The sequence below is a fragment of the Serinus canaria genome, chromosome Z (genome assembly GCF_022539315.1).
Source record: "Serinus canaria isolate serCan28SL12 chromosome Z, serCan2020, whole genome shotgun sequence".
In the NCBI taxonomy this organism is placed as follows: domain Eukaryota; kingdom Metazoa; phylum Chordata; class Aves; order Passeriformes; family Fringillidae; genus Serinus; species Serinus canaria.
The window spans coordinates 75,222,481-75,250,375 of NC_066343.1; the positions used below are offsets into that span (position 1 = coordinate 75,222,481).

The 27,895-nt window shown below is 51.9% G+C and overlaps 1 protein-coding gene across 25 annotated transcripts in view; it reads left to right on the forward strand.

Moving 5' to 3' along the window:
• Positions 1-27,895, forward strand: part of WDR7 (WD repeat domain 7) — a 38,066-nt gene that overhangs the window by 6,913 nt on the left and 3,258 nt on the right. For 23 of the 25 annotated variants that reach the window (XR_007780395.1, XR_007780402.1, XR_007780401.1 and 20 more), the window contains exons 7-25: positions 173-292; positions 619-764; positions 1,150-1,252; positions 1,366-1,507; positions 1,789-2,037; positions 2,481-2,701; positions 3,207-3,402; positions 4,175-4,389; positions 5,579-6,342; positions 7,058-7,146; positions 8,334-8,452; positions 8,983-9,106; positions 9,622-9,735; positions 15,152-15,373; positions 17,028-17,214; positions 20,333-20,450; positions 21,016-21,165; positions 21,411-21,493; positions 23,177-23,276. Coding sequence is in view for 5 of the 25 variants with exons in the window: in XM_050986602.1 (XP_050842559.1) it covers positions 173-292; positions 619-764; positions 1,150-1,252; positions 1,366-1,507; positions 1,789-2,037; positions 2,481-2,701; positions 3,207-3,402; positions 4,175-4,389; positions 5,579-6,342; positions 7,058-7,146; positions 8,334-8,452; positions 8,983-9,106; positions 9,622-9,735; positions 15,152-15,373; positions 17,028-17,214; positions 20,333-20,450; positions 21,016-21,165; positions 21,411-21,493; positions 23,177-23,276 (3,462 nt within the window). In the remaining 20 variants the exon portion in view is untranslated. Of the gene's footprint in view, positions 1-172; positions 293-618; positions 765-1,149; positions 1,253-1,365; positions 1,508-1,788; positions 2,038-2,480; positions 2,702-3,206; positions 3,403-4,174; positions 4,390-5,578; positions 6,343-7,057; positions 7,147-7,812; positions 7,894-8,333; positions 8,453-8,982; positions 9,107-9,621; positions 9,736-15,151; positions 15,374-17,027; positions 17,215-20,332; positions 20,451-21,015; positions 21,166-21,410; positions 21,494-23,176; positions 23,277-25,620; positions 27,781-27,895 lie in introns of those variants that run through there. The other 2 variants (XM_050986606.1, XM_050986605.1) reach the window with 2 other exon arrangements.

The window sequence follows — 27,895 nt, forward strand, 5'->3', positions numbered from 1 at the left end:
ATTCTGTCCAGTTTTCCAACTCAGTTTTTTATTTGTACCGTGTAGTGATTGGGGTTAATATTTTGCTGAGCAGACCATACAGTTATCAGGAATATTCCTTCTATGGGGTTCTGTCCAGCTCCCTGTCATTTGGCATTTCCTGGGTGCTGAGGGCTGGTTCTGTGTGCTGCAGGACACCACGCCGGTGTTTGAGGAGGAGTCCAAGCCCATCTACTGCGAGAACTGCCAGAGCATTTCCTTCTGCGCCTTCACGCAGCGCTCGCTCCTCGTCGTCTGCTCCAAGTACTGGAGGGTAAGGCACAGCCCTGGGCCTGCTCCCTCAGGAACCCCCTCTGAGCCACATCAGACATCCCGGGGGAGGTGCTCCAGGTCTCTGCAGTGTACCTCTGCTTTGAAATGTACATGTATTTAGTGTAAATATACATGTATTTATTGTATTTCTAGATATTTAACCCAAATCTCTGCCCGTGGGAAGGTTTGGAGCAACATGGCCCTTAAGGTCTTTAACAACCCAAACTGTTCCATGATTCTGTGATACTGAACCCCAAATCAGCTGCTGCCTGGGCATTCTAATGTTTCATTAATTGGTTAGTAACCACAGACTTTGTTTCCTCTCAGGTCTTTGATGCTGGAGATTATTCCCTCTTATGTTCAGTGCCCAGTGAGAATGAGCAGACCTGGACTGGTGGGGACTTTGTGGCAGCTGATAAAGTGATTGTATGGACAGAGGATGGACAGAGCTTCATCTATAAATTACCAGCCAGGTACTCAACAGAAAAATACCTCCTTTGTTTAATTTTTGATTGATTTGAGTTTATTGAAGAGCTACTGTCCAGTAAGGGAAGACATGTAAATACAAAGCTATAAAATTAATTCAAAATTTGACATCAAAGAGCTTAAAAATGGCAGGAATAAAATCCAAGACTTTCTTTCTGACATCTTCATGGTGTGCAGATGTGTTTGTTCTGGGTAGAGATAGTGTTTTATCGTGGATATCCCACATAAATCATATGGGAACTCCTTCCTTACCCTCATATCATCAGAGCATGGGAGCAGCAGCCATGTCCTGCTGTAGGAATCACTCTTTAAATGCAAGGAATGTTATTATAAAATGTTATTATTATTTCCTTTCTCTGTTCCTGCCCCCAGCTGCCTCCCAGCCAGCGATTCGTTCCGCAGGGATGTGGGGAAGGCAGTGGAGAACCTGATGCCACCTTTGCTGTACAGCGTGTTGGACAGGGCAGAGAAACAGGTACATCTTTTTAGGGGCCCTGTTAGGTTTGGTCCTGCTTTGAAAGGAAGGGAGCTCGGAGCTGAGCACCTGCTTTGTGCCTGCTCTGAGCTTGTTCCTTATTTTTCAAACAGCTCCTGATATGTCCTCCAGTGACTCGCTTCTTCTGTGGCCAGAGAGAGTTTTCCTACAGGCTCTTAATCCAAGGGGACTCCTCAGGGAGGCTGTGCATTTGGAGCGTGCCCGACACCCTTGAGCAGCAGCAGGGTGCCAAAGGTACCTCATGAACAGCCAGATCTCAATGCTTTCTGTGCTTTTGTGCTGCGTGAAGCCTGCTGGATGAAGCCTGCTGGCTCTCCCACAGAACACAAAGTTGGGCTTTAATTGTTACCTCCTTGCAGAGGTGACAGATCTGCTCAAAATCTTAATTAGCATTATTCTGGTAGTGGCTTCATTCCCAGTAGGGAATGCCACAGTGGGCGGGGGAGACCTTCACTGTCCCATTGCAGCTCCCAGTACCTCCCAGCTCAGCCCTGGCATTTCCCCTCCCTTCCCAGGCCTACAAGCAACCACGTCCAGGTCCCTGCAGGAGGCCTTTGACCAGCTGAGCCCGCGGCCCGCGGGGATCATCGACCAGCTGAGCATGGTGGCCAACGCCAGCGAGCCGCTGCGCGTCACCGCCAGCGTCTACATGCCGGCCCACGGGCGGCTGGTGTGCGGCCGCGAGGACGGCAGCATCGTCATCGTGCCCGCCACGCAGACCGCCATCGTGCAGCTGCTGCAGGGGGAGCACATGCTGCGCCGAGGTACGGCTGTGCATGGGGGCAATGCACAAACCCCACAGACCTGCTGCCATCGTGCAGCTGCTGCAGGGGGAGCAGCAGGAAGCCCAGAAATCTGCTTCACCCCCCTGTGCTGGCAGTCCCTGCAGCTGGAGGGGGGTCAGTGTGGGGTGTTTCTGCAGGGGTTTTGAGAGGCAGGAGCAAAGATAAGGCAAGGGAGCATCTCCTGTGCTGCGTCTCACTGCAGTGCTGGGTGCTGATGTGCCAGTAGAAGTCTCAGTGGGGAAACCTGCCAGGGTTCCTGGTGGGATCCTGTGTTAGGCTAGGGCTGCTCTTGGATGTGTGGGTTCCATGTGACACTATAGTTTGGGGTCTGAGTGCATAACAAACACTCGGGAACCAGTTGTTTATTGAATTTCTGTTTTCCCTCTCTTTTCCTGTGCTTTTTCCCCTGCTCCCCCGGCCAGGCTGGCCCCCCCACCGCACGCTCCGAGGCCACCGGAACAAGGTCACGTGTCTGCTGTACCCTCACCAGGTGTCCTCCCGCTACGACCAGAGGTACCTCATCTCAGGAGGGGTGGATTTCTCCGTCATCATCTGGGATATCTTCTCGGGAGAGATGAAACATATCTTCTGTGTCCACGGCGGAGAGATCACCCAGCTGCTGGTTCCACCAGAAAACTGCAGTGTGAGTTCTCCAGGATAACCTCAGTGCTCCTTGGGAATGCAACAAGGAGTGCTGGGGATGTATCACTGAGCCAACTCTTCACAAAGAAGAGCTTGATTATTCTGTTATTTATGGTTTCTTCCACCATGTTTTAATTCTATAAAGGGTTGAAAATAGAGGCTTTATTAAACCTATTAAAACCAGGGTTTAGGGACAATTTTGCCTCTTGAAACTTAGCTGAATAAATAGAATTTAATGAACAAAGTGCCATTGATTGAAAACTCTGGGGTTTGCTTAGCAAAATGAGGTTTAGTACCCATTTTCTCTTTGTGATGTGCAAAGGATGGATTAAAGGGAATTTCTGGTGAGGGAATTCTGTTCCCAGTGAGTATGAACATCAGTGTAGGTGCCTGATTTTTGTCCATTAAAGAGGATTTTGGTCACCGGGCTAGGCCCCTTGGGGGAAAGGTTTTTAAAATACCACCTCTGCATTGTGATGAAGCTTTTTCTCTTTTCCCTTGGTCAGGCCCGAGTCCAGCACTGCGTTTGCTCTGTTGCCAGCGATCACTCCGTGGGCCTGCTGAGCCTGAGGGAGAAGAAGTGCATCATGCTGGCATCCCGCCACCTGTTCCCCATCCAGGTGATCAAGTGGAGGCCAGCTGATGACTACCTGGTGGTGGGCTGCTCCGACGGCTCCGTGTACGTCTGGCAGATGGACACCGGTGAGCTCAGACCTCTTGGCTAACCCCTTTCTCCTGGATAGACTGTGGATCTGCTCCCAACGCTGTCAGAGGGATGTAGGAGTGGCAGGGGTAGGATGGAGATGAGAGATCTCTGCAGCCAGGGTGTGGAATTTGGGGTTTATTGCAAAGGGCCAAGTGCAGGGTCCTGCTGGGAGCTGCCAGCCACAGCTCAGGGCAGTAAAGAGAAGTGAAGAGTGTGGTAAAGAGGATGGGAGAGCGAGAGAGAGAGCCTGTAAGAATCATTACATGACCACACTGTGTTGCATTTTAAACCCTAAAAACTCCTCTTTGGGCCCTTCTGCCAAGCTGGTAGGGTCTGCTCTGCCCTTTGGAGCTGTCTGCAAAGGGCAGGGTGTTGTTTCATCACGAGGGGATTACCTTCAGCCAGCCCCACCACTGTTTTCCAGTTGTTCAGTAACTAAGGGATCTCAGAGCTTGCTTTCATTTCAATCTCGCTTATAGTTTCTATAATTTCAATATCTTTTGCCAGGCAGTGATATCTGTAAGGCTTTCCTGTCTCATCTTCCCCAGCAGAGGGAGAATTCAAACACTCTGGCACATTTCTGTTAGAATTTATCACCACACTATCAATTGTTCAGCACAGAGTCACACTGGGGGCTTTGTGAACCGTGGAAACGTAGGGAATTCCACCCTGCCAGGAGTGCTCGTTCAGAGCCCAGCTGAAGCACAGGAGTTACATGTCCCTGCCCCTGCCAGGGGGGATGTTGAGCTGTCCCTGTCCCCATTCCAGGGGCGCTGGACCGCTGCGTGATGGGCATCACGGCCGTGGAGATCCTGAGCGCCTGCGACGAGGCCGTGCCGGCGGCCGTGGACGCGCTCAGCCACCCCGCCGTCAACCTGAAGCAGGCCATGACCCGCCGCAGCCTGGCTGCCCTCAAGAACGTGGCCCACCAGAAGCTGCAGACCCTGGCCACCAACCTGCTGGCTTCTGAGGCCTCAGACAAGGTGGGTGTGCTGTGATTGCCCAGAAGGAAAGGAAATGTGGGAAGTTTCTGTCCTAGTAACCAGAATGTTCTCAGCCAGAGCTCTCCAGAACCATGAGCCATGTTTGTGCTTCTTCCCCAGTTTATGCTGCTGTCCGTGATGCCACTCAGTGTGTGTCCTACTCTCTGCTTTTATGCAGGTTGAGTTACACAGTCTGGGCTCTTGCAGTGCTTTAGGCTGGAAAAACCCTCTAAAATAAATCTGAGCATTCCCCAGCACTGCCGAGGCCAGCACTATTCCAAGTCCCCAAGTGCCACATGCACACAGCTTTAATTCCCCCAGGAATGGGACCACAGCCCTGCCCTGGGTTTGGACAGCCTGTGTCCCCAAGTGCCACATGCACACAGCTTTAATTCCCCCAAGAATGGGACCACAGCCCTGCCCCGGGTTTGGACTATCCCTTTCCATGAGGAGCTGTTCCCAGTATCCAGCCCAGAGCTCCCCTGGCACAGCTCATCCAGCAGAGAGCAGCAGAGCTCTGTTCCCAGCTTCTCCGTGCATCCCTTTCTTTGCCTTCTGCTGTCACCTTCTCTTGGGAGAGAAATCTCCCGTGGTGGGAGCACTCCTTAGAGCACCACCAGCGTGTTTCCATACAGAAATGTCTGCTCAGGGTTTCTGCTGCTGCTCCTGCTGGATCCAGGCAGAACTGGGAATGTTGCATTTGTACCTGCAGGCTTTTATGTGTGGGCTCCTCATCCAGTGAGGGTGCTGGGAATGAAGGGATTAGGGAGAGTAATGCTTCAAAGCTGATGGTAATGTTCTGGTTTCCAGTCTCCTTTCTTTCATTCTTCAGCACCTTCATTCCCTGCCTCCTCCCTTTTCCCCCTTGGGAGGAAGAAGATGGACTGAAGGGGAGTGATCAATTGCAGGTCTGGGTTAATCTGAGCAGCTGCTTTCCCAATGCCATGTATTGATTCCATAGTTCACCCCCCAAATATGAAATATTCAGTGTGTTTTAAGCTTAATAACAATTTTGCTGTTCCTTGGAATCTAACTACACTCTCGCAGTGCTCAGGAGAAGGAAGTGTGAACTCGTGTCTCACCTGGAGAGCTTTGTTTATCTATAAACACTTGGAAATTGAATGTCTGTGGTTTGTGGGCTCACCCACAGCTTCCCTTGTGTCAATTTCCTTTGCTCTCTGGTTTCCAGGGGAATTTACCCAAATACTCCCACAACTCCCTGATGGTTCAGGCCATCAAGACGAACCTGACGGACCCGGACATCCACGTGCTGTTCTTCGACGTGGAGGCGCTGATCATCCAGCTGCTGACCGAGGAGGCCTCGCGGCCCAGCGCCGCCCTGGTGTCCCCGGAGAACCTGCAGAAGGCGCCCGGCGGCGCCGACAAGGGCGGCTCCTTCCTGGCCGGCAAGCGGGCGGCCGTGCTCTTCCAGCAGGTCAAGGAGACCATCAAGGAGAACATCAAGGAGCACCTCCTGGATGACGAAGACGAGGATGAGGAGGCCGTGAGGCAGAGGAGAGAAGACGGCGACCCGGAGTATCGCTCCAGCAAATCCAAACCGCTGACTCTGCTGGAGTACAACCTGACCATGGACACGGCCAAGCTCTTCATGTCCTGCCTGCACGCCTGGGGCCTCAACTCGGTGCTGGACGAGCTGTGCCTGGATCGCCTGGGCATGCTGAAGCCGCACTGCTCCGTGTCCTTCGGCCTCCTGTCGCGGGGCGGCCACATGTCCCTGATGCTGCCCGGCTACAACCAGCCCGTGGGCGGGGCGGCCCTGCAGCAGCTGGGCAGGAAGGTGTCGGTGAGCGAGGGCCCGGGCAAGGGCACCTACGGCGTGTCCCGGGCCGTCACCACGCAGCACCTGCTGTCCGTCATCTCCCTGGCCAACACGCTGATGAGCATGACCAACGCCACCTTCATCGGGGAGCACATGAAGAAAGGGCCCAGCAGGTAGGGCGTGGTGTGGTTGGTTTGCCTGCTGCTGGGTGGGTGGATGGATGGATGGATGGATGGATGGATGGATGGATGGATGGATGGATGGATGGATGGATGGATGGATGGATGGATGGATGGATGCATGGATGGATGGATGGATGGATGGATGGATGGATGGATGGATGGATGGATGGATGATGGATGGATGGATGGATGGATGGATGGATGGATGGATGGATGGATGGATGGATGGATGGATGGATGGATGGATGGATGGATGGATGGATGGAAGGATGGATGGATGGATGGATGGATGGATGGATGGATGGATGGATGGATGGATGGATGGATGGATGGATGGATGGATGGATGGATGGATGCATGGATGGATGGAAGGATGGATGGATGGATGGAAGGATGGATGGATGGATGATGGATGGATGGATGGATGGATGGATGGATGGATGGATGGGTGATGGATGGATGGATGGATGGATGGATGGATGGATGGATGGATGGATGGATGGATGGATGATGGATGGATGGATGGATGGATGGATGGATGGATGGATGGATGGATGGATGGATGGATGGATGGATGGATGGATGGATGGATGGATGGATGGATGGATGGATGGATGGATTGATGGATGGATGGATGGATGGATGGATGGATGGATGTTTGGATGGCCTCCATTGATGTGTCTCTCCATGGATGTTTCATGTTTAGGCCACCCAGGCCGGGCACCCCCGAGATGGCCAAGGTGAAGCCGCCCCCTCCCGTGTCCAGCCATGCAGCACAAGGGCAAATCAAACAAGGTAAAAACCACCTCCTTTGCACCCCTTGGATCTGTTATTGCATCTTGTTACACTGAATTGAACACCTTGTTGTCAAGAGATAAAATTACTGCATGGCAGGACAGAGCAATGCAGTAATGCAGTGTTAATCACCATGAAATTAGTGGGGATTAGGACTTGTTCAGGAACCAATACAAGGTGCTGATTCTGCCTTGGCATCATTCCCTGACAAGGAGTTTTTGCCTGTTTCAAGTGCTCCCACACATTCTGAGGAGGCTTTAAAGCCTGGAGCTAAAGGCTCCTGGGTTTTTAACTTACAGTCAAACCAAAGCCACCTGCCTAAAAACATATTTAAAATCCCTTGATTTAGATGCATTTTGGTCTTTTCAAAACATCTCAGTTTCTCTCACTGTCTCCATGTTCCTCTGCAGCTGCATGTCTACCTCTTCCTTCTTGGAAAACCTGGAATTCTCCTTAAGTTGGATATTATTTTGAGTTGGATATTTTTTTGAGTTGGATATTATTTTGAAGCCGAGTTTTATTTTTAAGTTGAATATTTAAGTTGAAGATCATCACAGGCTCCCCTTTTTTTCCATTCTCCAGTGATACTAACCCGTTTTTCTGCCGCTGCTCTCCTCACTTCCCTCTTTTTTTCTCTCTTTTATTTCTTCTTCTTTCCTCTGCAAGTTGCTCCTGCTGCTGCTTCCAGCACGGAATCTGGGCACTCTGACACTTCTGCTTTCCATTCCTGTTTCTTAGTCAACGAAGGTATTCCTTCCTCACTTTTCTACTTGTCCTTACTTCAGCTGAAATCCCTCCTCATTGCTCTTTTGATTTGATTTCTAAGGGAATTCTTCTTTGAACACGGGGTACCTGGGGCAAGCTTTTCACACCACTTAAATCTGAGTTTTGGTGTTGTTGATGGAGATTTCAATTGAATATTGGACATAGAATATGGGATACTTTTATTTGAACTCTGGATTTCTCTCCTGGTTTTACCTAGGCAGAGCTGTGGTAGGAATGCAAGGATAGCAACGTGCTAATAAGGATAAACTGTGCTTGCATCTATCTGCCTAAGTTTAAAGGAGGCCAGAACCCGTTTGCTGTGTGTGGGTGGTGCAGTGTGAGCAGAGGTGGCTGTGGCTGGGCTCTGGGGCTGTGTTCAGTGCCTGGATGATGTGTGCTGTTGGCTCTGTGTGCTCCCCCAGGCTGGAGCCAGCTGGCTGCCATGCACTGCGTGATGCTGCCCGACCTGCTGGGGCTCGAGAAGTTCCGGCCGCCCCTGCTGGAGATGCTGGCCCGCAGGTGGCAGGATCGCTGCCTGGAGGTGAGCCCAGCCCTCCTGGGCTGCTGCTTTTCCATGGTTCCATGGTCCCTTGGCGTGAAAATCCCACTGCCAGCAGTGGTCCTGCAGTTTTATTTGAGATTCTTGCTCATTATTATTTACTGTTGCTCGTTACTATTTCATCTTGGGGTTCACTGTCCAGTTCCAGCTCCAGCTGATGCAGTCCCACCCTCCCAGGGAAGGGAACTTTGCTCTCCTCAGTTCCCTGTTGTTTGTACTTTATGGCACTGAAGCTGCAGCAGTGTCAGTGCTGGTTCTGGGGCTGGAAAAGGATTGTTTGTGTGACTGAACTTGCCAGCTCTTTCTGTGGAGCTCAGGGTTGCACACTAATGCAGGACAGAATGTGGAATACAGGAAAGCTGAAACTGAGTGCATCAGAGCTGTGTGTGCGTGCTGCAGGAATATTTCCAGTTCCAGCCCGGTTCAGCCCTGAGGAACGGCACTGCAGCTCGGTGTCACAGTGTGCTGTGTGAGCCCTGGGAGCTGTGTGTGACGCTGTGCTGTCCCTGCAGGTGCGGGAGGCGGCGCAGGCGCTGCTGCTGGCCGAGCTGCGCAGGATCGAGCAGGCGGGCCGCAAGGAGACCATCGACACCTGGGCCCCCTACCTGCCCCAGTACATGGACAGCGTCATCTCCCGTAAGGAGCGCCCTGGGACACGGGGGGACAGGGCCTGGGAGCCCCACACTGCCACTCATCCATCCTGGGACAGGGCCTGGGAGCCCCACAGTGCCACTCATCCATCCTGGGAGCCCCACACTGCCACTCATCCATCCTGGGACAGAGCCTGGGAGCCCCACGTTCCCACTCACCCATTGAGGGAACCCCACATTCCCAATCACCCCTCCAGTGCTGGCTCCTCGTCCCTAAAGGCCTCCTTCAGAGGTGTCCCTTTAGGGATTTTAGAGTGTCTAATCACACCATTAAATCTTAGTGGAAGGTGTTAGGGTGTGGTTTGGGTTTCTGTGAGCCCAGTTGGACTGGAAATCATTCCTGTGGGTCAAAACTAGCACGTGTTGCTGTTTCTGGAGGTGAAGGAGCCCAGAGCAAGGCAGGAGTGGAATGAAGGAGGGATGAAATGAAGTTTGGCTGCTGCAGGAGCAGGGAGTTGTTTCCCCAGATGCCTGATTTGGGGTGTTGGGTTGTTCCTGCAGCTGGAGTGACCACAGAAGCCCTTCAAAGTGCCAGTGCCCCCCCAGATCCCTCAGGAGCAGAGGCCAAGGTGCAGGAGGAGGAGCACGACCTGGTGGATGATGACATTGCAGCAGGTGAGCACTCATTAACGCTCAGTCATTAATGTTACCAGGATAATGAACGTGGCTCCATCTCACTGCGTGTGGAGCTCTCAGAGCTGCCCCCAGCCAGCAGCAGCTCCTCAGGAATAAAGGCTTTCTGTGCTTGTCTGTCACTCTTTAGAACTGTCCCCAAATCATTTCTCCTGCTGGGGGATCAGTTCAAGGGGGCTGCATCCTGAACTTTGGGTTCAGTGGGATGCAGCGAGATTTGCACTGGGACAATAGAGGCAGAAATAAGAGTTTTGAGACAGCTTCACCTCAGTTTCTTTCTCTGATGGGATTGCTGCTCAATAGGATCTTTTCCAACTTGAGATTCCCCCAAAGCTTTCACTTCTCAAGAGCATTCCTTAAAAGGATCATTTGCACCTCAGACCTTAGGGACAGGGAAACATTTTAGCTGACAATCCTTCATACACTCCAGTGGCTTTTATTCAGAAGTTACTCAGAAAATTTGGTCTGTCCTCAAATCTCCTTTTAATGCCTGAAAGGCTTTTTTGGGTACCTAAAAACAGACCTAATGTTTTGTTTAAATAATTCACACGTGGGCAGCAGCGTTTTTTCCCAGTTGGGCACAAATTCTCCTGGCTCCAGTGCTCAGAATTTGGGGATTTGGTGAATTGGTTTATTCAGGGTACATTTTGAATTGTGTAAATGATTGACTTCCTGATTTTGGGGAACCTCAAATGAATTCCAGCAAAAGCTGGCTTGGGAAGCTTTGGGCATCTGCCAGGGGAGCAGATGTCTCCCAGTGAGCCCCACTCATCTGTTAGGGAAGGTCCCAGCCCCACCAAAGCAGTTCCAGCCTGCTCCAGGGCCAGTTCCTTGCCTGGGGGGGGCTGTGGAGCTCTGGAAAACTCCAATTTTCTGGGAGAAGGTTGCTCTCTTTGTGTCCAACCATTTTTGCAGTGATTTTTCCCTGCTGGCTCAGGGCTGTGAGGCAGGAGCAAGCTGGGATGGTTTCATGAGCCCCAGGACTGCTGGCATTAAAACTTCCCAGTTTTCCTGTCTTTTCCTTTTGGGATCTCTCTGTGGAGCTGTGGTGTTAAAGTCAGGAATGTGCTGCTGGCTTGTTTCATTCTTTATTTTTATTTTAACTGGAATTTGGGCTGTAACAACTCCAAATGAAGTCTTGCTTGTTTGTTCCAAGTGATCCTGTTGGGAAGTTGTCACTAAAGTCCAAATCCAGTATTAAATATCATTTATTGAGATCCCAACATCCTTTAAATGTCCCCTGGGAGGGAAATATTGATGGATGGGCCCAGTGCTTTGAACCCTGGCTAAAAGGTGCCTGATATTGCCCAGCTGAGCAGCTCAGGATCCATTTTGTCTCTGCCTAGTTCCCTGGAATAAGGCTGCAGCATCCTCACCCATTTTGTGTTCCCAGAGGCTGCTGCAGCACGCACAGTGCAACATTCCCTCAGAAAAAGGAGCAGAGAATTCCACTGAAGTGCAGGAGATGGGAATGGCTGCACAAAACCTTCGTTGAAAATGTGGAGAGGCACATCTTCTACCTGCAATTAAAGCAATTAAGTGGTAATTTCTAATGCATGACAGCTCCCAGCACTTTAATGAGCTCTGCCATGAAATTATTCCAAATTTCCAGATGTTCCAGAGCAATGATTGCATTGGCACAATTTGGAACTGGCACTGAATTATGATGGCAGACATAATAGAGGATGGGCTGTCAGGGAGAAATTCCCAAATTCTCCAGGAATTAGCCAGGCTCCCGAGGTCCCTGCTCTGCAGGGCCAGCAGAGGGAACTGTGCAGCCAGGAATGGCCCCATCCCAATCCTGGGCACCAGGAACCCCAGGTTTATAAAATATTCTCCTTTTTTCCTGCGTTTTCCTTGTGGTCACTGGCATTCCTAGACAATATTTTCACTTCTGATTTCTTTGGAGAGAGTCCTCACAATTCTCTCTCTGTGTTGAGCAAATCATTTATCCATGTGAAATGGCTGGTTCCAGGATTTCTGTATTTCCAGGTGGTTTTGATGCCTGTGAGTAAATCCCAGTGTTGAGCCTGCTGGAAGCGTGGTGGGAATCCCCAGGGAGATCCCAGGGCTGTTCAGGGCAGGGATTTGGTGGCTCAGGTTGAGTTTTGGGGTGGATTTGGCTCTGTAATGCACCTCTCCTTAACCCACAGCTCAACCTGCACAACTCACTGGGGCTTTAATCCTTTTATTGTAAGCTGGGCTGAAATTCATTTCCCCCAGAAGTGTGCAAAGCCAATTAAGGGGAGCTGGGCAGCCACGTGCTGCTGGGTGTGAACTGCAGCCTGAGCCCTGGCTCCAGCCCCAGCCTGAAACCAGGGGGTGTGGGCACTGCCCCCTGTGCCCAGCCTGCAAACCAGGGGGTTTGGGCACTGCCCCCTGTGCCCAGCCTGCAAACCAGGGGGGTTTGGGCACTGCCCCCTGTGCCCAGCCTGCAAACCAGGGGGGTTTGGGCACTGCCCCGTGTGCCCAGCCTGCAAACCAGGGGGGTTTGGGCACTGCCCCGTGTGCCCAGCCTGCAAACCAGGGGAGTTTGGGCACTGCCCCGTGTGCCCAGCCTGCAAACCAGGGGAGTTTGGGCACTGCCCCCTGCCCAGCCTGCAAACCAGGGGGTTTGGGCACTGCCCCCTGTGCCCAGCCTGAAACCAGGGGGTGTGGGCACTGCCCCCTGTGCCCAGCCTGCAAACCAGGGGGTTTGGGCACTGCCCCGTGTGCCCAGCCTGCAAACCAGGGGGTTTGGGCACTGCCCCTGTGCCCAGCCTGCAAACCAGGGGGGTTTGGGCACTGCCCCCTGTGCCCAGCCTGCAAACCAGGGAGGTTTGGGCACTGCCCCCTGTGCCCAGCCTGCAAACCAGGGGGGTTTGGGCACTGCCCCCTGTGCCCAGCCTGCAAACCAGGGGGTTTGGGCACTGCCCCCTGTGCCCAGCCTGCAAACCAGGGGGTTTGGGCACTGCCCCCTGTGCCCAGCCTGCAAACCAGGGGGTTTGGGCACTGCCCCCTCTGCCCAGCCCTGCAAACCAGGGGGGTTTGGGCACTGCCCCCTCTGCCCAGCCTGCAAACCAGGGGGTTTGGGCACTGCCCCCTGTGCCCAGCCTGCAAACCAGGGGGGTTTGGGCACTGCCCTGTGCCCAGCCTGCAAACCAGGGGAGTTTGGGCACTGCCCCCTGTGCCCAGCCTGCAAACCAGGGGGGTTTGGGCACTGCCCCCTGTGCCCAGCCTGCAAACCAGGGGGTTTGGGCACTGCCCCCTGTGCCCAGCCCTGCTTCCATCACCCTTGGGCCATAGGGCTTGGGATGGGAATATTGAGGATTCTTTTGGCTTTCCATCGAGCTGAACTGGGATTTTTCCAGCTGAAATCCCAGTGGTTTTTGTCCTTCTGGCACCACAGCTTGTGTTTTCCTGCTGGAGCCATTGGAGGTTATTAATTTTCTGCCTGTGATAGGTGATCAAGGGTGCTGTCAGGAAAATGGATCTGTGTGTCAGCCCGGGCTGTGATTAAAGGGGCACGTGGCACGGGGACAAAATACCAAATTGGCAGGGCCACATGAGAGGGCTCCTCTTCCAGGTGTGCTTCCAGAGGAGATTCTGCTCTGTCTGAGGGGTTGGCTTGCTTAGATTTTCATTTCATGGAGTTTTGGGGGATTTTGGGGGCTGTTTTCTTTCTGAGGCAGAAAATCCTGCCCTGAGGATCAAGCTCATGGATCTTTCCCAGCCTGTCCTGGCTGGAATTTCTGTGGGGTTAACAAGGGAGGGATGTCTTGGCACAGGGGGAGCTCAGCTCAGGATTTTTTTTTGCCATTCCATGTCCATACATGAAAATTCTCTCGATACAGATTCTGTTGCCCAGAGAGCTTGAGGATTCTCCATCCCTGGAAGTGTCCAAAGCCAGGCTGGATAATTACTGTGCTAATGGAAGGATGGGATGATCCTTTAATCCCTTGCACCCCAAACCCTTCCGTGGTGTGCAGGGTGCTCCCTGCAGATGCAGGAAGGGTTAACTGGCTGTTGCTGGAAGCCAACACGTGTTGGTTTTTCCTTTCTCCCCGCGGCTGGAGGGGTCAGCCCTGGCCTATTGACCCGGCCCTGCTCCAGCGTCTGCGGCTCCCGCTCCCGCAGGGAGAGCCCGGGCAGGGCAGGGAGGGAACACCCTGCGGGGCCAGCGCTGGCATGGGCGGGGGGCTGTGACATCGGGCTGTGACATCGGTGTCCCCGCACGGAGCACCCTGCGGGGCCAGCGCTGGCATGGGCGGGCACTGCGGGGGGCTGTGACATCGGGCTGTGACATCGCTGGGACGCCGCACGTGTTAACGAGAGAGAGCCGGCACAAACGGCTCTTGGGCACTTCCAGCTGTTCCTGCCCTGCTTTGTTCCAGCCCCTTTGCATCCTTCCTTCTCCAAAGGCAGTTGCTATCGATTTTTTCCCTTTTTCTCCCTCCCTTCCCATTGTTAAGGGTTCCCTTGTTTTTCTCTCCCTTTTGGCTGGCGGGGCTGCCTGACCACAGCTCCTAAAATTTGGTTAATTCCTTCTTTTGCTCTGGAGCCCCGTGGATGTCATTAACAGAGACATCCCGTGTGCTTCATTAATCCAGCCTTCATTAATCCAGCAGCCTCATGCCGTGGCAGGTGATGCCTCCCAACTCCTCAGCAAACAGCTCTTGGGAAGGATTGAAACTTCCTTCTGTTTTGGAGCAAATGGCAGGGAATTTCCCAGGATGCTGGAAATTAACATCTAGGTGAGAGTGGACTTTATTTGTCAGAATAAGTGACTGTGGTTTCCTTCCAATAATTTCTTCCCAAATTTTGGGATTTTACTCCAAATAAAAAACCAAACTCCTCTGCTTAATGGAATTGAGAATCCCTGGACTATGTTAAACTAATAACACATATTTCACTTTTATGTAACATTCGTGATTGTTAAAATTCCATTTGGCTGTATGAAAATATCTGTTTGGTTTTATGGTGTGTCCTGTTATCCTACAAGTTAAACATTCTAACGTTTAATAGGAGTTGGGTGTGGTGATGGATCCTATATCAAAAAGATACTTTTATTTCATACACAATGCAAAGAACTTCTCCTGAAAAAATTCCATCTTTTAAAAACAATTAAAATTCCAATTTGAAGCGAACGAGAAGCAGACATAGAATGAACATAGGATCTCATATCACTGGGCAAACAAAGCTGGAAATTGCTGGTGACTTTCTTTGGAAGGGATATTTTGAAGGCAGCTTTGGAAGGGATATTTTGAGCTGCCTGGGGGTTTTCAGAGGCGAATGGAACGATGTCCCCACCGGCGCTCCCTCGGACGCAGCTGACGCGTCGCTGACGCGGCGCCGGGGACACGTGTGTGTCACACCTGCTGTTTGCAGCACTGACCCCCTGCCCTGGCTGTCCCTGCAGGCTGCCTGGCAGGGCTGCCCCAGCCCAAGAAGGTGTCCACGTCCTACGAGGAGAGGCGCAAGCAGGCCACGGCCATCGTGCTGCTGGGCGTCATCGGCGCCGAGTTCGGAGCCGAGATCGAGCCGCCCAAGCTGCTGACGCGGCCCCGCAGCTCCAGCCAGATCCCCGAGGGCTTCGGCCTCACCAGTGGGGGATCCAACTACTCCCTGGCCAGGCACACCTGTGAGTACCCCCAAGCCTCCCCAGTTTTCCTGCAAAAGAGTGGGATCAGGGAGTGGGAATGGGCGGTAAGAGGTGCTGAGGATTCTACCACAAGGTTTTTTGTCACCTTCCGTTGGCCCAGGATGCTCCAAGCCTCACCCAGCCAAGCCTTGGGCACTTCCAGGGCTGGGGAATCCACAGCTTCTCTGGGCAAGCTTAAATCCATCGACTGCAGGGTGTTTCTCTGCCTTCCAGTGACGTGGAGTGCCTTTTGGAGAGGGTGGAATTCTCTAGAAATTCCAGCTTGACACCTGCATTAATCCCTCACAACTCTTTCCCCCAGCTCTCCAAAATTTCTGTCTCTCTGTGGAAAATCAGGGAGAAGAAAAAAAATCATCTAGAAAGGGTCACAATCAAGTTAAATCCTATCCTTGGAGTCCATCATTTGGATTTAGTTGGATCTTGATCAGAGTTCTCAGTGGCTCATTCCTGCCTGGGCTATTGATTTTCCCCAGCAAATAATTTCATTTTTAAAAAATCCATTGGCAAACGGGGGATAACAAGGCTGCCTGGAGCCGTGTGCTCAGAGAGATTCCACAGCAGGGAGAGACATTTTGGGAACCCAGGGCCTTCTGTGCCCTGAGAGTAAGGGATAGATTGGAGCATTTGGGCACATCTGGGTGAATAAAGTGATGTAAGGAGCAAATGTGCCCGTGCAGAATGAGGCACCTGCACTAAAACTCTGTTTTAACAGCACTTGCAGGGGGGCTGCCTGAAGGAGCTGTGCCCACCTGCACTTTTGTGTGGAGAAGGTGAACGGGCAGCAGCACATGATCCCGGCGTGTGCTGAGCTTTTCCAGAGCTTTCCCAGGGCTAATTACCTCGTCTGCCCGACTCTAATGTGACATGTTTATTGCCCTAACGAACAACTCATTAGCGCCGGGATGTTTTTGTCAATATTCATTCCTTGGCTTAGGGCCGGGCAAAGCTTTAAACAAAGATGTGCCGCCCTGGCACTGGGCCTTTGGGTCACAGCTGCTGCTGCTGGGTGCTGAGGGCACCTTTCAATGAGGGTTTGGTTTGGAGGCAGAAAATCAAGCCGGTGGCAGGACAGGAAGGAATTTTGGAAGCTGTTTCACATGGATCGGGATTGGTTGGTGTGAATTAACCAGAAAAACTCTGTTGGCTTTTCCTAAAAACAACAGGAGGCTTGTTTAATAAACAAAACAAGCAACTTGTTGAGGACAGGTGAGGAAAAACCTGATAAAATCAGCAATTATCTTTACCACGAGAAGCACTATTGAGGGGTAATAAATAATGATGGAGAGATAACGATAAATTATCGTCGAGCGCTGCCCTCCCCCATTCACGGGTAAGTAATTGCTTTTATTTAAGAGCAGGCTGTTCAATTAAACATTAATAAATACTTGCAAAATGTGCAGAGCCTGGATCAAGATTTAGGATTCCACTTCTGGTTTTGCCCCCAAAATACATTTCCTGTTAGTTCCTAGGTAGTGACAGTGCTGTGTTGGGTGCAGTTGGCCACGGGCAGGGCTTGGGGCGGGCTGGGCTGGGGGAAGGCGTCGTGCCCATGGCAGGGCTGACCCTGGGTGCCCATGGGGCACGTGCCATCCTCTCTGACCTCCATGCCATCCCCTCTGACCACCCCTGGCAGGCAAGGCGCTGACGTTCCTGCTGCTGCAGCCGCCCAGCGCGCGGCTCCCGGCGCACAGCACCATCCGCCGCACCGCCATCGACCTCATCGGCCGCGGCTTCACCGTCTGGGAGCCCTACATGGACGTGTCGGCCGTGCTCATGGGGCTGCTCGAGCTCTGCGCCGACGCCGAGAAGCAGCTGGCCAAGTGGGTACCGTGCCAGCCCCTGGCAGGGGGGCAGGGAGAGGTGGATATTGCAAAGGGACAAGGCCTGGAACCTTAAGGTTCCTTTCAAGGCAGACCAGGATAGGATTCCGTGAAATGGTCCTTGTCAAACACAGAATTGAAATGGTCTCGGGGGTCTCTGTGGTCAGGGTGACCCCGAGATCTGTTAGAGAGTCTCTGTTCCCAGCCCAGCAGCCAAAGAAGGAGTCAGGATTCCTTGGCTCTTGTTCTCAAGGTTGTTGGTTATTTTTTATTTATTACATTCTTTCTCTGACCTGCTGAGGTCTGTCTGGCAGGTGAGGCTGAGGCACACTGCCCACCTCAGAGGCAGCGTTATCTTACACTAAAATCTATGTGTACATTAGTCACAGTAACTTCCCAATACCCATCACCTGTGTTAGACAGTGAGCTTCTGCTCTAAACCACTCCAAAAGTGCCACCATCACCCAGAAGATGGAGGCCAAGAAGAAGGACAAGACACACCCAAATCCCTCCATCTTGCCTCCTGAACCCCCGTTCTAAAAACCCCAAAACTCTACATTTTCACCCGGTGATAAATTCACTAACATTCTACTCAAACTCTTGTGGCTTGTACAAAGCTGGTAATTGTTTTCTCCATGGGCTGAAATCGAAGGCACAGGGGTCTTGGGCTCTGTGCCAAGGTCTCTGAGCCCCCTGGCAGGGGCTCAAGCCATCCAGGGGAGCTAGAGGGATGTCCTGGGTTCTGACAAATGGCACCTGCAATAAGGAGCCACCCAGGGCTGCTTCAATCCCAGAAATGTGTTTCCACACCCATCAGCCTTGAGGGCTCTGACATTGTTCTAAGCCCATTTTATGTAAGTTTTAATTTCCTCAGCATACAAAGAAGGGATCCTTGGCCTGTGTTGGCAGGAGAAATATGGACAAATTGGATTACCATTGTTTTCTGTCAGAATTGCAGTTATGCCTTGTAGTGTGACAGGAGGCACCACCACCTCGTCCCTTCCCAGAGCCCCTCCTAAATCCCAACTTCAGGACCGAGTGCCCACAGCTCTTCAGCGAGTCCTTGTGCTGGGCTGATTCCACCCTGAGCTGTCAGGAAGATTAGTCTGGCTCTCCCTGCAAAGAGCAGGGAATAAATGAAGGGATCAGCGTGGAGCCTTGAGGAGCCCGGCGCAATTTTCCTCATGATAAATTGCATAATAAGCGCGAAAGCGTTTGCTTATTAATCCATAACAAGATTTAGATTGAAAATGGCCTGTTACATTCCTGACAGATCCAGGATGGAGGGAGATGGAAAGAAATGGAGCAACAATGTGGGCAGGGGTTAAGTGTGGATCTCACCCTGGCGGAGCCCCGCTGAGCTCCCGCTTTGTGCCGGATTTGCCGCGGACACAATAACGGCACACAGCTGCCGGCGCCTCTCCCGGAGGTTTTATTAAAGAGCTTTTATGTCAAGCTTCTGCTTTTAGATGGAAAAGAAGAAATCACATTTATTGACCAGGAAAACGAGTGGGGTTCTTTTTTCCCTGCTGAATCAAGGGAATATCCGAGCTGTTAGGCAAAACTCAGGTGCTCGGAACTCCTCCGCTCGCCCTGGTTCCCTGGTTAGGCTGTGCCAAGGGACACTGCTCAGCTGGGAGGATAAAGAGTTTTCCCAGCACTTGGAGGCTCTGATGTCTTGGCTGTGTTTTTGCTTTCTGAGTTGAGCTGCATTTCACACAGATTTTCATGCCATGGTTCGGGTTGGGGGTGTTTTAGGATCATCCCGTTCCACCCCCTGCCATGGGCAGGAACCATCCTGCTCCACCTTCCTCTTGTCCAGGTTGCTCTGGGTCCCATCCGGCCTGGCCTGGAACAATTCCAGGGATGGGGCAGCCACAGCTTCTCTGGGCTTTTCTCTGCTGTGAACAGATTAGCACATCACCTTAGGATCAATCCATACATTTTATCTGTCTGACCCTGGTGCTTTTGTCCTGGCTGCAATGTCCCCTGGCAGGGCTGACCCAAGCTCTCCCCTGTCACATCCTTCCAAGGGAAGGAACTCCCTAAAAGCCTGTTGCTTTCCAGGAAAATACACACTTTGTGTTCCATCCTGCTGCTGTGACACAGAGCCTTGGGAGAGTGAGACAGGCACGAGGGGTTTGCTGCCTTTGGGAACCTCCTCCGCAAGTTAACTGGGATACTCCTTCCCTGGCTTGTCCCTTTTTCATGGAACACCTGCACAGGAGTCTGGAAGTTACTTTTCAATGTGGTTTTCCAAGGAAAGGCCAAAGGGGACATCATCACCTTGTGGTAGAGACTTTGTTTAGTTTCACATTTGGGAATTCTAATTGGTGCAGTGATGGGAATGGTTGGGATTATAAACTCCTGCTATTCTCTTCCCAAAAAAAAATCAGTCAGAGAGCACAGGGAAGAAGGAGGAACCCCTTCCACAGGTTATCCAGAAAAATAAGTGACTGCCCCATCCCTGGAATGTTCAAGGCCGGGTTGGACAGGGCTTGGAGCAACCTGGGGCAGTGGAAGGTGTCCCTGCCCGTGGCAGGGAGTGGGATAGATGATCCTTAAAACCCCTTCCAACCCAAACCAGCCTGTGATTCCATGCTCCTACATTTTGGGGAATTTTTGGATAATGTGCAGGGCACGTAGAGATTTTATTTTTGCAGAGACTGGGTACTTACCACCTTATTGCTTTTTGCTTTTATCTTGTCACAGCGAGTAAAAGCCTCGAATTAAGGAGAATTACTCTGGCCAGGGGATTTTTCAGGCTGTGTTTAAAATACTGTAAAAGACCAAACCATAAATCCTTGGGAGGACGCCGTGGGCCTCCGTGGGGTGATATGTATTCAGCACATACAGATAATTTGTTAACAAGGCCTTTTGCCCACTTTGGACAGATGCACTCACTGTTTTCAATCTTCATGGTTAATTATTCGATTTGGGGTTGATGCTGGAACACCCTGACTCCTAATCACCGCTCTTTGTTGGGAGTCCATTATATTGGAACTGCCGGAGTGCTCCCGGTGACCTTGAACTGACATTATAAGCTGGTTCTAATCTTTTCACTCTATATTTCTAACGCGCCTTCCCTTTGTCCCTGCCTTTGTGCGCTCCCGTTTAGCATCACAATGGGGCTGCCCCTGAGCCCCGCGGCCGACTCGGCGCGCTCGGCTCGCCACGCGCTGTCCCTGATCGCCACCGCCCGCCCGCCCGCCTTCATCACCACCATCGCCAAGGAGGTGAGCGGGGCCTCCGGGGGCTTTCCTCGGGCTGGGCAGGGTGGGCAGCTCGGGGCGGGGCTGGGAGCTCGGCGTGCGCCAGAGCCCAGCTGAGCTCGGGGACACACAGGGCTTGGTGGGGACTGTGGAGGTGCTGGGCTCAAGGGCAGCTCTGCTGGTCCTGGTGGCCATGGAGGTGCTGGGCTCAAGGCCAGCCCCGCTGTTCCTGGTGACCATGGAGGTGCTGGGCTCAAGGGCAGCCCCGCTGGTCCTGGTGGCCATGGAGGTGCTGGGCTCAAGGGCAGCTCTGCTGCTCCTGGTGGCCATGGAGGTGATGGGCTCAAGGGCAGCCCTGCTGGTCCTGGTGGCCATGGAGGTGCTGGGCTCAAGGGCAGCTCTGCTGGTCCTGGTGGCCATGGAGGTGCTGGGCTCAAGGGCAGCCCTGCTGCTCCTGGTGACCATGGAGGTGCTGGGCTCAAGGGCAGCCCCGCTGGTCCTGGTGACCATGGAGGTGCTGGGCTCAAGGGCAGCCCCGCTGGTCTGGAGGCTGTTCCCAGGTGCCAGTGGTGCCCTGCTCCTCCCCCAGGTGCACAGGCACACGGCGCTGGCGGCCAACACGCAGTCGCAGCAGAACATCCACACCAGCACGCTGGCCCGCGCCAAGGGCGAGATCCTGCGCGTCATCGAGATCCTCATCGACAAGATGCCCTCCGACGTCGTGGACCTGCTGGTGGAGGTGAGGAGGCTGACTCCACTCCAGGAGCTGCTTTCCATGTGGGCTTTGGGAGTAGAAAGGATTTGCTTTATATTTCCCAAACTTTAAATTGCATGACATAAATCACGTTGTGGGGGAAATTATCCCAAGCAAAAAGAGGTCAAAGCCAGGCTGGACACAGCTTGGAACAACCTGATCTGCTGGAACTTGGGATGGGATGACCTTCAGACCTTGATTGTCAGCTGATGGTAATTTTTGTTTCCAAGGTGATGGACATCATCATGTACTGCCTGGAAGGATCTTTAGTTAAGAAGAAGGGTCTTCAGGAATGTTTTCCAGCCATCTGCAGGTGAGCTCTTCCTCTGGGAATACTGAAGTGAATGATAGGATTACCAGCGGGATATATTTCTTAATGAAGAGTGAAACAGTCTTTTAGGTGACACAAGAAAGAGTAAAAGGTGATTTATGAAATGGGAGCATTTCCAGTATCTTTAAATGTGAATAAATATCCCAGCCATCCTCTTAAACTGGTCCGGCCAATAAATTCTAATAATCACCTGTCAGCCATTACATTTTAATTTAATAACCTATTAAAATATGGAATAGTTTCACAGAAAGAACAATTATCCTGTTGCCAGGTTGGATCCTGATGGAGATGATCTTCCTCCTTCCTGATGCTTTAAGTGGCTTCCCTTAAAACATCAAGGGAAGGATGAATGGGAATTAGTGCCCAATCTCCCTATTGCTGTGTATATTTATAGCCATTTTAAATTCTCTGGTGATATTTCCTGGTTATAGCCAGTGTAAAAGTGATCCAGCACCCAGAGATGGAGAAATTGCCAGCAGGCCCCAGCAAGGGGGGGATTTCTGTGCAGAGATCCCAGGGGAAGCACTCTCTGGCATCCCATGGTGGCTCCCTCTGACACCCCAGCCTTCCCTGTGCTGGGCTGGAACACGTGTGTGGCCAATCCCTGACCAAAGAACAGCGAGAGCAGACTGAGGGAAGGACGGTCACACCTCAGGGAGGGACACACCGCCACACAAAGCTGCAGCTGAGCTGCATTTGCCCTTTTCCCTGCACAAAAACCAGGGAGTCTCTTCCTTCTCTTTTATTCTTTCCTGGTTTTCCCTGTGTTTCGTCCTGCTTGCCTTGCCAGCTGCCATCCTGCAGAGCATTGCAGTTGCTGTGGCACTGGGGATCCCCAGGAACCACAAGTCTGAAAGGTGGCTGTTTGAAGCCCTAAATGTGCTCAGCAATTCGGGTTTTGAGACTGATTCCAGGTACTTCTGGTGCATTTTGGAAGAGGAAAATGTAGCTGCAAAATTCCAGCATGGTTCGGAATGCAGCTGGCACTTGCACAGGTCTGCTCTCCTGTGATAAGGCACAGGGATATCCCCAAGGGTTTGGATTTGCAATTAGGATTTAGTGTCTCCTGGGTTTCGAAGTGTTGATATGCCATGGATTTTGCAGTTGTTGGAATTGCAGTAAATGCTCCATGGTCACACTGGGTGTCAGGGCTATTGCAGCCTTTACCCCAAGGGTGTTATTGGAGCAGAGAGTGTGGGATGGCCAATCCCCCTCTTCCCTTTCCTTTATGCCCATCAAAAATTGATGAGTTTGCTTATTTCTCCTTCCACTTCCCTTCCTTTCTGTTTGACTGGCACGGGAATGCCCTCAGCCACACAGGGTGTGGGATGGGCACTTCACCAGTTGTACTGAGGTGTGCCAGCACAGGGAGGGCACGCCCATGGCCATCCAGGGAGCTGCTGGCTATCCCATAGATTATTCCCAAAGAAATAGATCAATCTGATGGATAAATCTCATCAGGTTCCATGGTAACATACCAACCATCAGCTGCTTTTGTGGAATGCCAGGTGTTAAACCAGCAGAGAGTGGATCTTTAAATCACCTCTCAGTTCCAGCCCTTAGTTAATTACCCACTGGGATCCTAAATGAGTGTGGTGTGCCAGCCCCATGCCATGGCACCCAGGTGAGGGTGGTGTGCCAGCCTGTGCCCGTTGCTGTCCCCAGGTTCTACATGGTGAGTTACTACGAGCGCAGCCACCGCATCGCCGTGGGAGCGCGGCACGGCTCCGTGGCACTCTACGACATCCGCACGGGCAAGTGCCAGGTGAGCAGGGCTGGGGGCACCCCTGGGAGGGGGCACCCGCTCAGGGCAGTGTGCTGAGCTGCTGGGCACCAGGGGAACACCCAGGGAACAGCAGGACTGAAGGACAGCGAGTGCTGTTGCCTCCCGTCCCTGGCACTGGATTCAAACCTCAGCCTTGTCTCCTGGGCTAAAGTCTGGGGGGTGTTTCCACAAAAATTCTGAATTGTTTAGTCTGTGCTGGGCAATGTTCACAGTTCCTTACTTTTCTGAATAATTAACCGTGGAAAACAGGGCTGGGGGTGACCAAAGGGACCCCCAGGATAAGTAGGACGGGTCCTTTTCAGGGTTATTATTCATGAGCACCCTCTGTTGGATACAGATTCCTGCCTCCAAGTCCAATTTTACACGTAGTTTCTCACAATGGCAGATTTTTCTGGCTGCTCAAAAACATGGAATAACTTGAGGATGGTGCAGCTGAAAAAGCTGTGTAATTTCCCCTTCCAGGTAATTTTAATTTTTTTGAGAAAGGTGGTTGTAGGAAGTGACTGAGAAATTACTTGGAATGATCAACAGGATGATGGATATCAAAAATCCCCCTTATTAACAAAAAATAAATCAGCATTTATCTAGGATGGGGTTTCCCCTCAGTAAAATTTACTGTGTTAGTAGACTGCATTATGACTACTGCAAATGCAAACACTGACTCTATTTTTCCATAACTCCACATCCAAAGCAGGTTCTCTCTGCCCCTCCTCCCATGACCTGAGTTTGTGAGCCCTCCCCGGGTGTGGCTGCTGTCCCCACATGGCACAGGGCACTGCTGGCTCCTTGGGGTGGCTGGGGCCGGGCAGTGCCCTTCCCTTGGCCATTGATCTGTCCTTCAGCTGCTGGCAGCTCCCAGGGCTGGCTGCTGATTATTCATTCCCACTGCAGCTCGCAGGGTATTGACCCGGGGCCGCTGCTGCGATGGCTCCGCTCCTCACCCGTCTCCATGACGCTCCTGATAAACTGCCTGGGAGCCAGCCCGGCCTCAGCAGGGCTTCTCCCTCTGGGAGCCAGCCCGGCCTCAGCAGGGCTTCTCCCTCTGGGAGCCAGCCCATCCTCAGCAGGGCTTCTCCCTCTGGGAGCCAGCCCGGCCTCAGCAGGGCTTCTCCCTCTGGGAGCCAGCCCATCCTCAGCAGGGCTTCTCCCTCTGGGAGCCAGCCTGGCCTCAGCAGGGCTTCTCCCTCTGGGAGCCAGCCCATCCTCAGCAGGGCTTCTCCCTCTGGGAGCCAGCCCATCCTCAGCAGGGCTTCTCCCTCTGGGAGCCAGCCCATCCTCAGCAGGGCTTCTCCCTCTGGGAGCCAGCCCATCCTCAGCAGGGCTTCTCCCTCTGGGAGCCAGCCTGGCCTCAGCAGGGCTTCTCCCTCTGGGAGCCAGCCCATCCTCAGCAGGGCTTCTTCTCCCAGCCCATCCTCAGCAGGGCTTCTCCCTCTGGGAGCCAGCTGGAAGCCAGGTTTGTCCCCCATTCCAAGGAGGATCCATGCCCTGAGTTCAGGTGCTATCCCACATGGCCACGGCAGCAGCCTTCTATATTCCTCTCCATATTCCCCCTCCAAATCCTGCTCCATATTTCCCCTCATATTCCCCCTGACATGTTCCCCCTCACACATTCCTGCTCCATATTTGCCCTCACACATTCCCCCTCCATATTGCCCCTCACACAATCCTGCTCCATGTTCCCCCTCCATATTTCTGCTCCATATTCCCCCTCACACAATCCTACTCCATATCCCCCCTCACATATTCCCCCTCCATATTCCCCCTCACATCCCCTTCCATATTCCCCCTCATATTCCCCCTCCATATTCCCCCTCATATTCCCCCTCCATATTCCCCCTCCATATTCCCCCTCACCCGTTGCCCTGCAGAGGTTGGAGGGATTGCATTCTGAAGCTCAGAATTCCTCCCAGGCTCACTCCATTGTAATTTTGGGAATGAGCAGCAGCAGTGTTTGCTGTGGGATCCATGCAGTGCTTTCCCAGCTGGAGCAGCAGTGGGTTTGGGGCAGGTTCTTGGAACACCTGGACAGGTGGGAGGTCAGGGCTCTGTGTGAGGCTGTCCCTGCTGGCTGGGGATCCATTTCCCCACCAGGTTCAGTAGGATTTTATCCTGGTGTTTTATCCCGGAGCACAGGGACAGATCCCTGGCCCGGGCTGTCCCTGGGCTCAGCCGGCTCTCCCAGTCCCTCCTGCCCTGAGCACAGCCCCGGGCTCAGGTGAGGCAGAGGTTAAACTCGGCCGCTTCCCAAAAAGAAGGTGGAGCTTCCCTGAGCTGCAGCACAATGCGATGATGACTATTGATCCCTTCCTTCCTCCCTCCCCAGCTTCTCCCTGGCTCTGGCAGTCCTGCTCCGGCGGGGCTCCATCTTGATCGGGGCTGAGATGAGATCTGGGATTTGATAAAGATAATTGATGCTGCGCAGGGAATTGGAAAGCAGCGGCTCCACCTGGAAATGTGCCCTTTGTTTGCCCGCCTCGGAACCCCACGGCCACGGGATTAAGCACCGATGGCAATTTTTATCCCAAAATAAACCCTTGGATTAATAATTGCAGCTAGAATTCCTCGATAACCATACTAAAAGGATTAGGCAACGGGATTAAGGTATCGTTGAGCACGAGCTCTGTTTGCCCAGTTAAACACTAAAATAATGTTAAGTTCCAACCACATTTTTAATATTTTGTGTAAGATTCCTAATTATTACACACAGGTAAAAATCCTGCACTTAAAGGTGCAGTAACACAGGAAAATGCTGTGCTAAAAATGCTGTTTTATATCAAATTAAACGCTAAAGAGAGACATTGCAGGTAATGAATTTTAGGATACCTGATAGTTGCTTTTGGGATGATGGGAAAATATTCCTATTTTCCCAGGTAAATTCTTGCTGAGTGCCAGAGTCTGGCCCAAAATCCCCCAATTAATTCCTTTCATGATCTTCTTTTCCTTTATGACCATACTTGGGTCTATAAGGAGAGACTCTGAAATATTCCAATTGTGTTGATTAAATCTTGGGGTTCATCATAAATATTTAGAGCTGCATTTCAGAAATAAATGTAATTTCTGTACCTAAAACCTGGGTCATTTGCACGGGAAGATTAAAGAGAAACATAAGTTATTTTGGGTTTATTTCAAAGCAAAAACTACTTTTAAGCCTGGGCTGGAATCAATACTGTTTGGTCCTGGGTCCTTCCAGAATTAAAATCCCAGCAATCCGAGCATTAATTGGATTGTGCAGGGCTGATTTTATTTCAGTCCTGAATGCCTTGGCAAAGTTTGATTTATGTGGAGGGCAGAAAAGGATTTAATATTCCATTTGGAATGAATTGTGGCTCGCCTTAATTAATGACAGGATAAAAGATGTTCTTGAAAGCAGTGCTTTAAAGGTGTTTGTCCTGCACTCCCTCCACACCTGCATTTCCTGCTCATGGAAAGCACATCCTGAAATTTCAGAGAACAGGGAATTCCTGAGTGTACCCTCAGTTGGATAAAGGCCTTTTCTAAACATGGAAACAACAGAGGAAGGGATTTTCATGGATTCATTTATGAAACCAAATGATTAAAGGGGCTGTCCCTGTGCCCTGGGTGTCCCTGTGCCCTGGGCAGGGTCACAGTCACCTCCCCTGGGTGTCCCCTGCCAGGGGTCCCAGGCTGGCACTGCCAGCCACTGCTGCTTTCCCACTGCTGCAGGTTTGCCCCTTCTATGGAAGGAACCCCTGGAATTCAGAATTATCAGATAATGAAGGGGATCAGATATCAGTGGGTGTCTCCAGCAGGGCATTATCAATTTAAAATATTAATTTTAAATACTTATTAATATAAGATTGATTCAGTGTGGGATTTTCACATCACCTTTAGTGGCACAGTGCAGTTCAGTGGAGACTTTCCCAAGCACTGGCCTTGGAGTTGGGCTGTTGGGATAACTGTTGGGAGTGGATGCTGTGGTGCAGGAGGCTCCCAGGAGAGTTCCCTTCCCCTTCCAGCCCTAGGCAGAAGGAAGCTGGAAGCAGCTGCTTCACCTCCTGGTGGAAAACACAAGCTCAGAGCACAAAAATCCTGGCTGGGAAGGATTAGCATCAATTAGAGAAGCACTTCCTTTAAATAACAAAGCAGCTGGATTCCCTGAAGGGTTTGTACTTCTTGGAACGTGTTCCAGGAGTAAAAAGAGCAACAAGTGTGCTGCTCCTATTGATTTCTACCTTTGTCTCACCAAAACATATTTTATTGACAAGTGCTCCGTGCTTGTTAAGTGCTAAAGAGTGGGATGGGGCTAAAACTAATTAACTGTGGGGATCCCATTAGAGAGAGAGAGGTCTGGGGTTCCCTCACCTTTCCCACCAGGAATAAATGAATATCTTAATGGATTGTTAATATCTCAGCCTCATTCCAGGTGCACACACCCAGCAGGGCTTTTAATAACCCGGGCATGGGCACTGCTAATGGGGTTTGGTAGTGCTGATCCAGGGGGGAATGGGCTGTTCCAGGACAATATCATGTGGCATCCTGGGTTTAATGCAAACCTGGGCTTTTTGATGCTTTCTGGGGGAGCTGCAGTGGGAGAGGAGCTCTCTGGGAAGACATTTCCGTGGGGGGCTCCTGTTGTG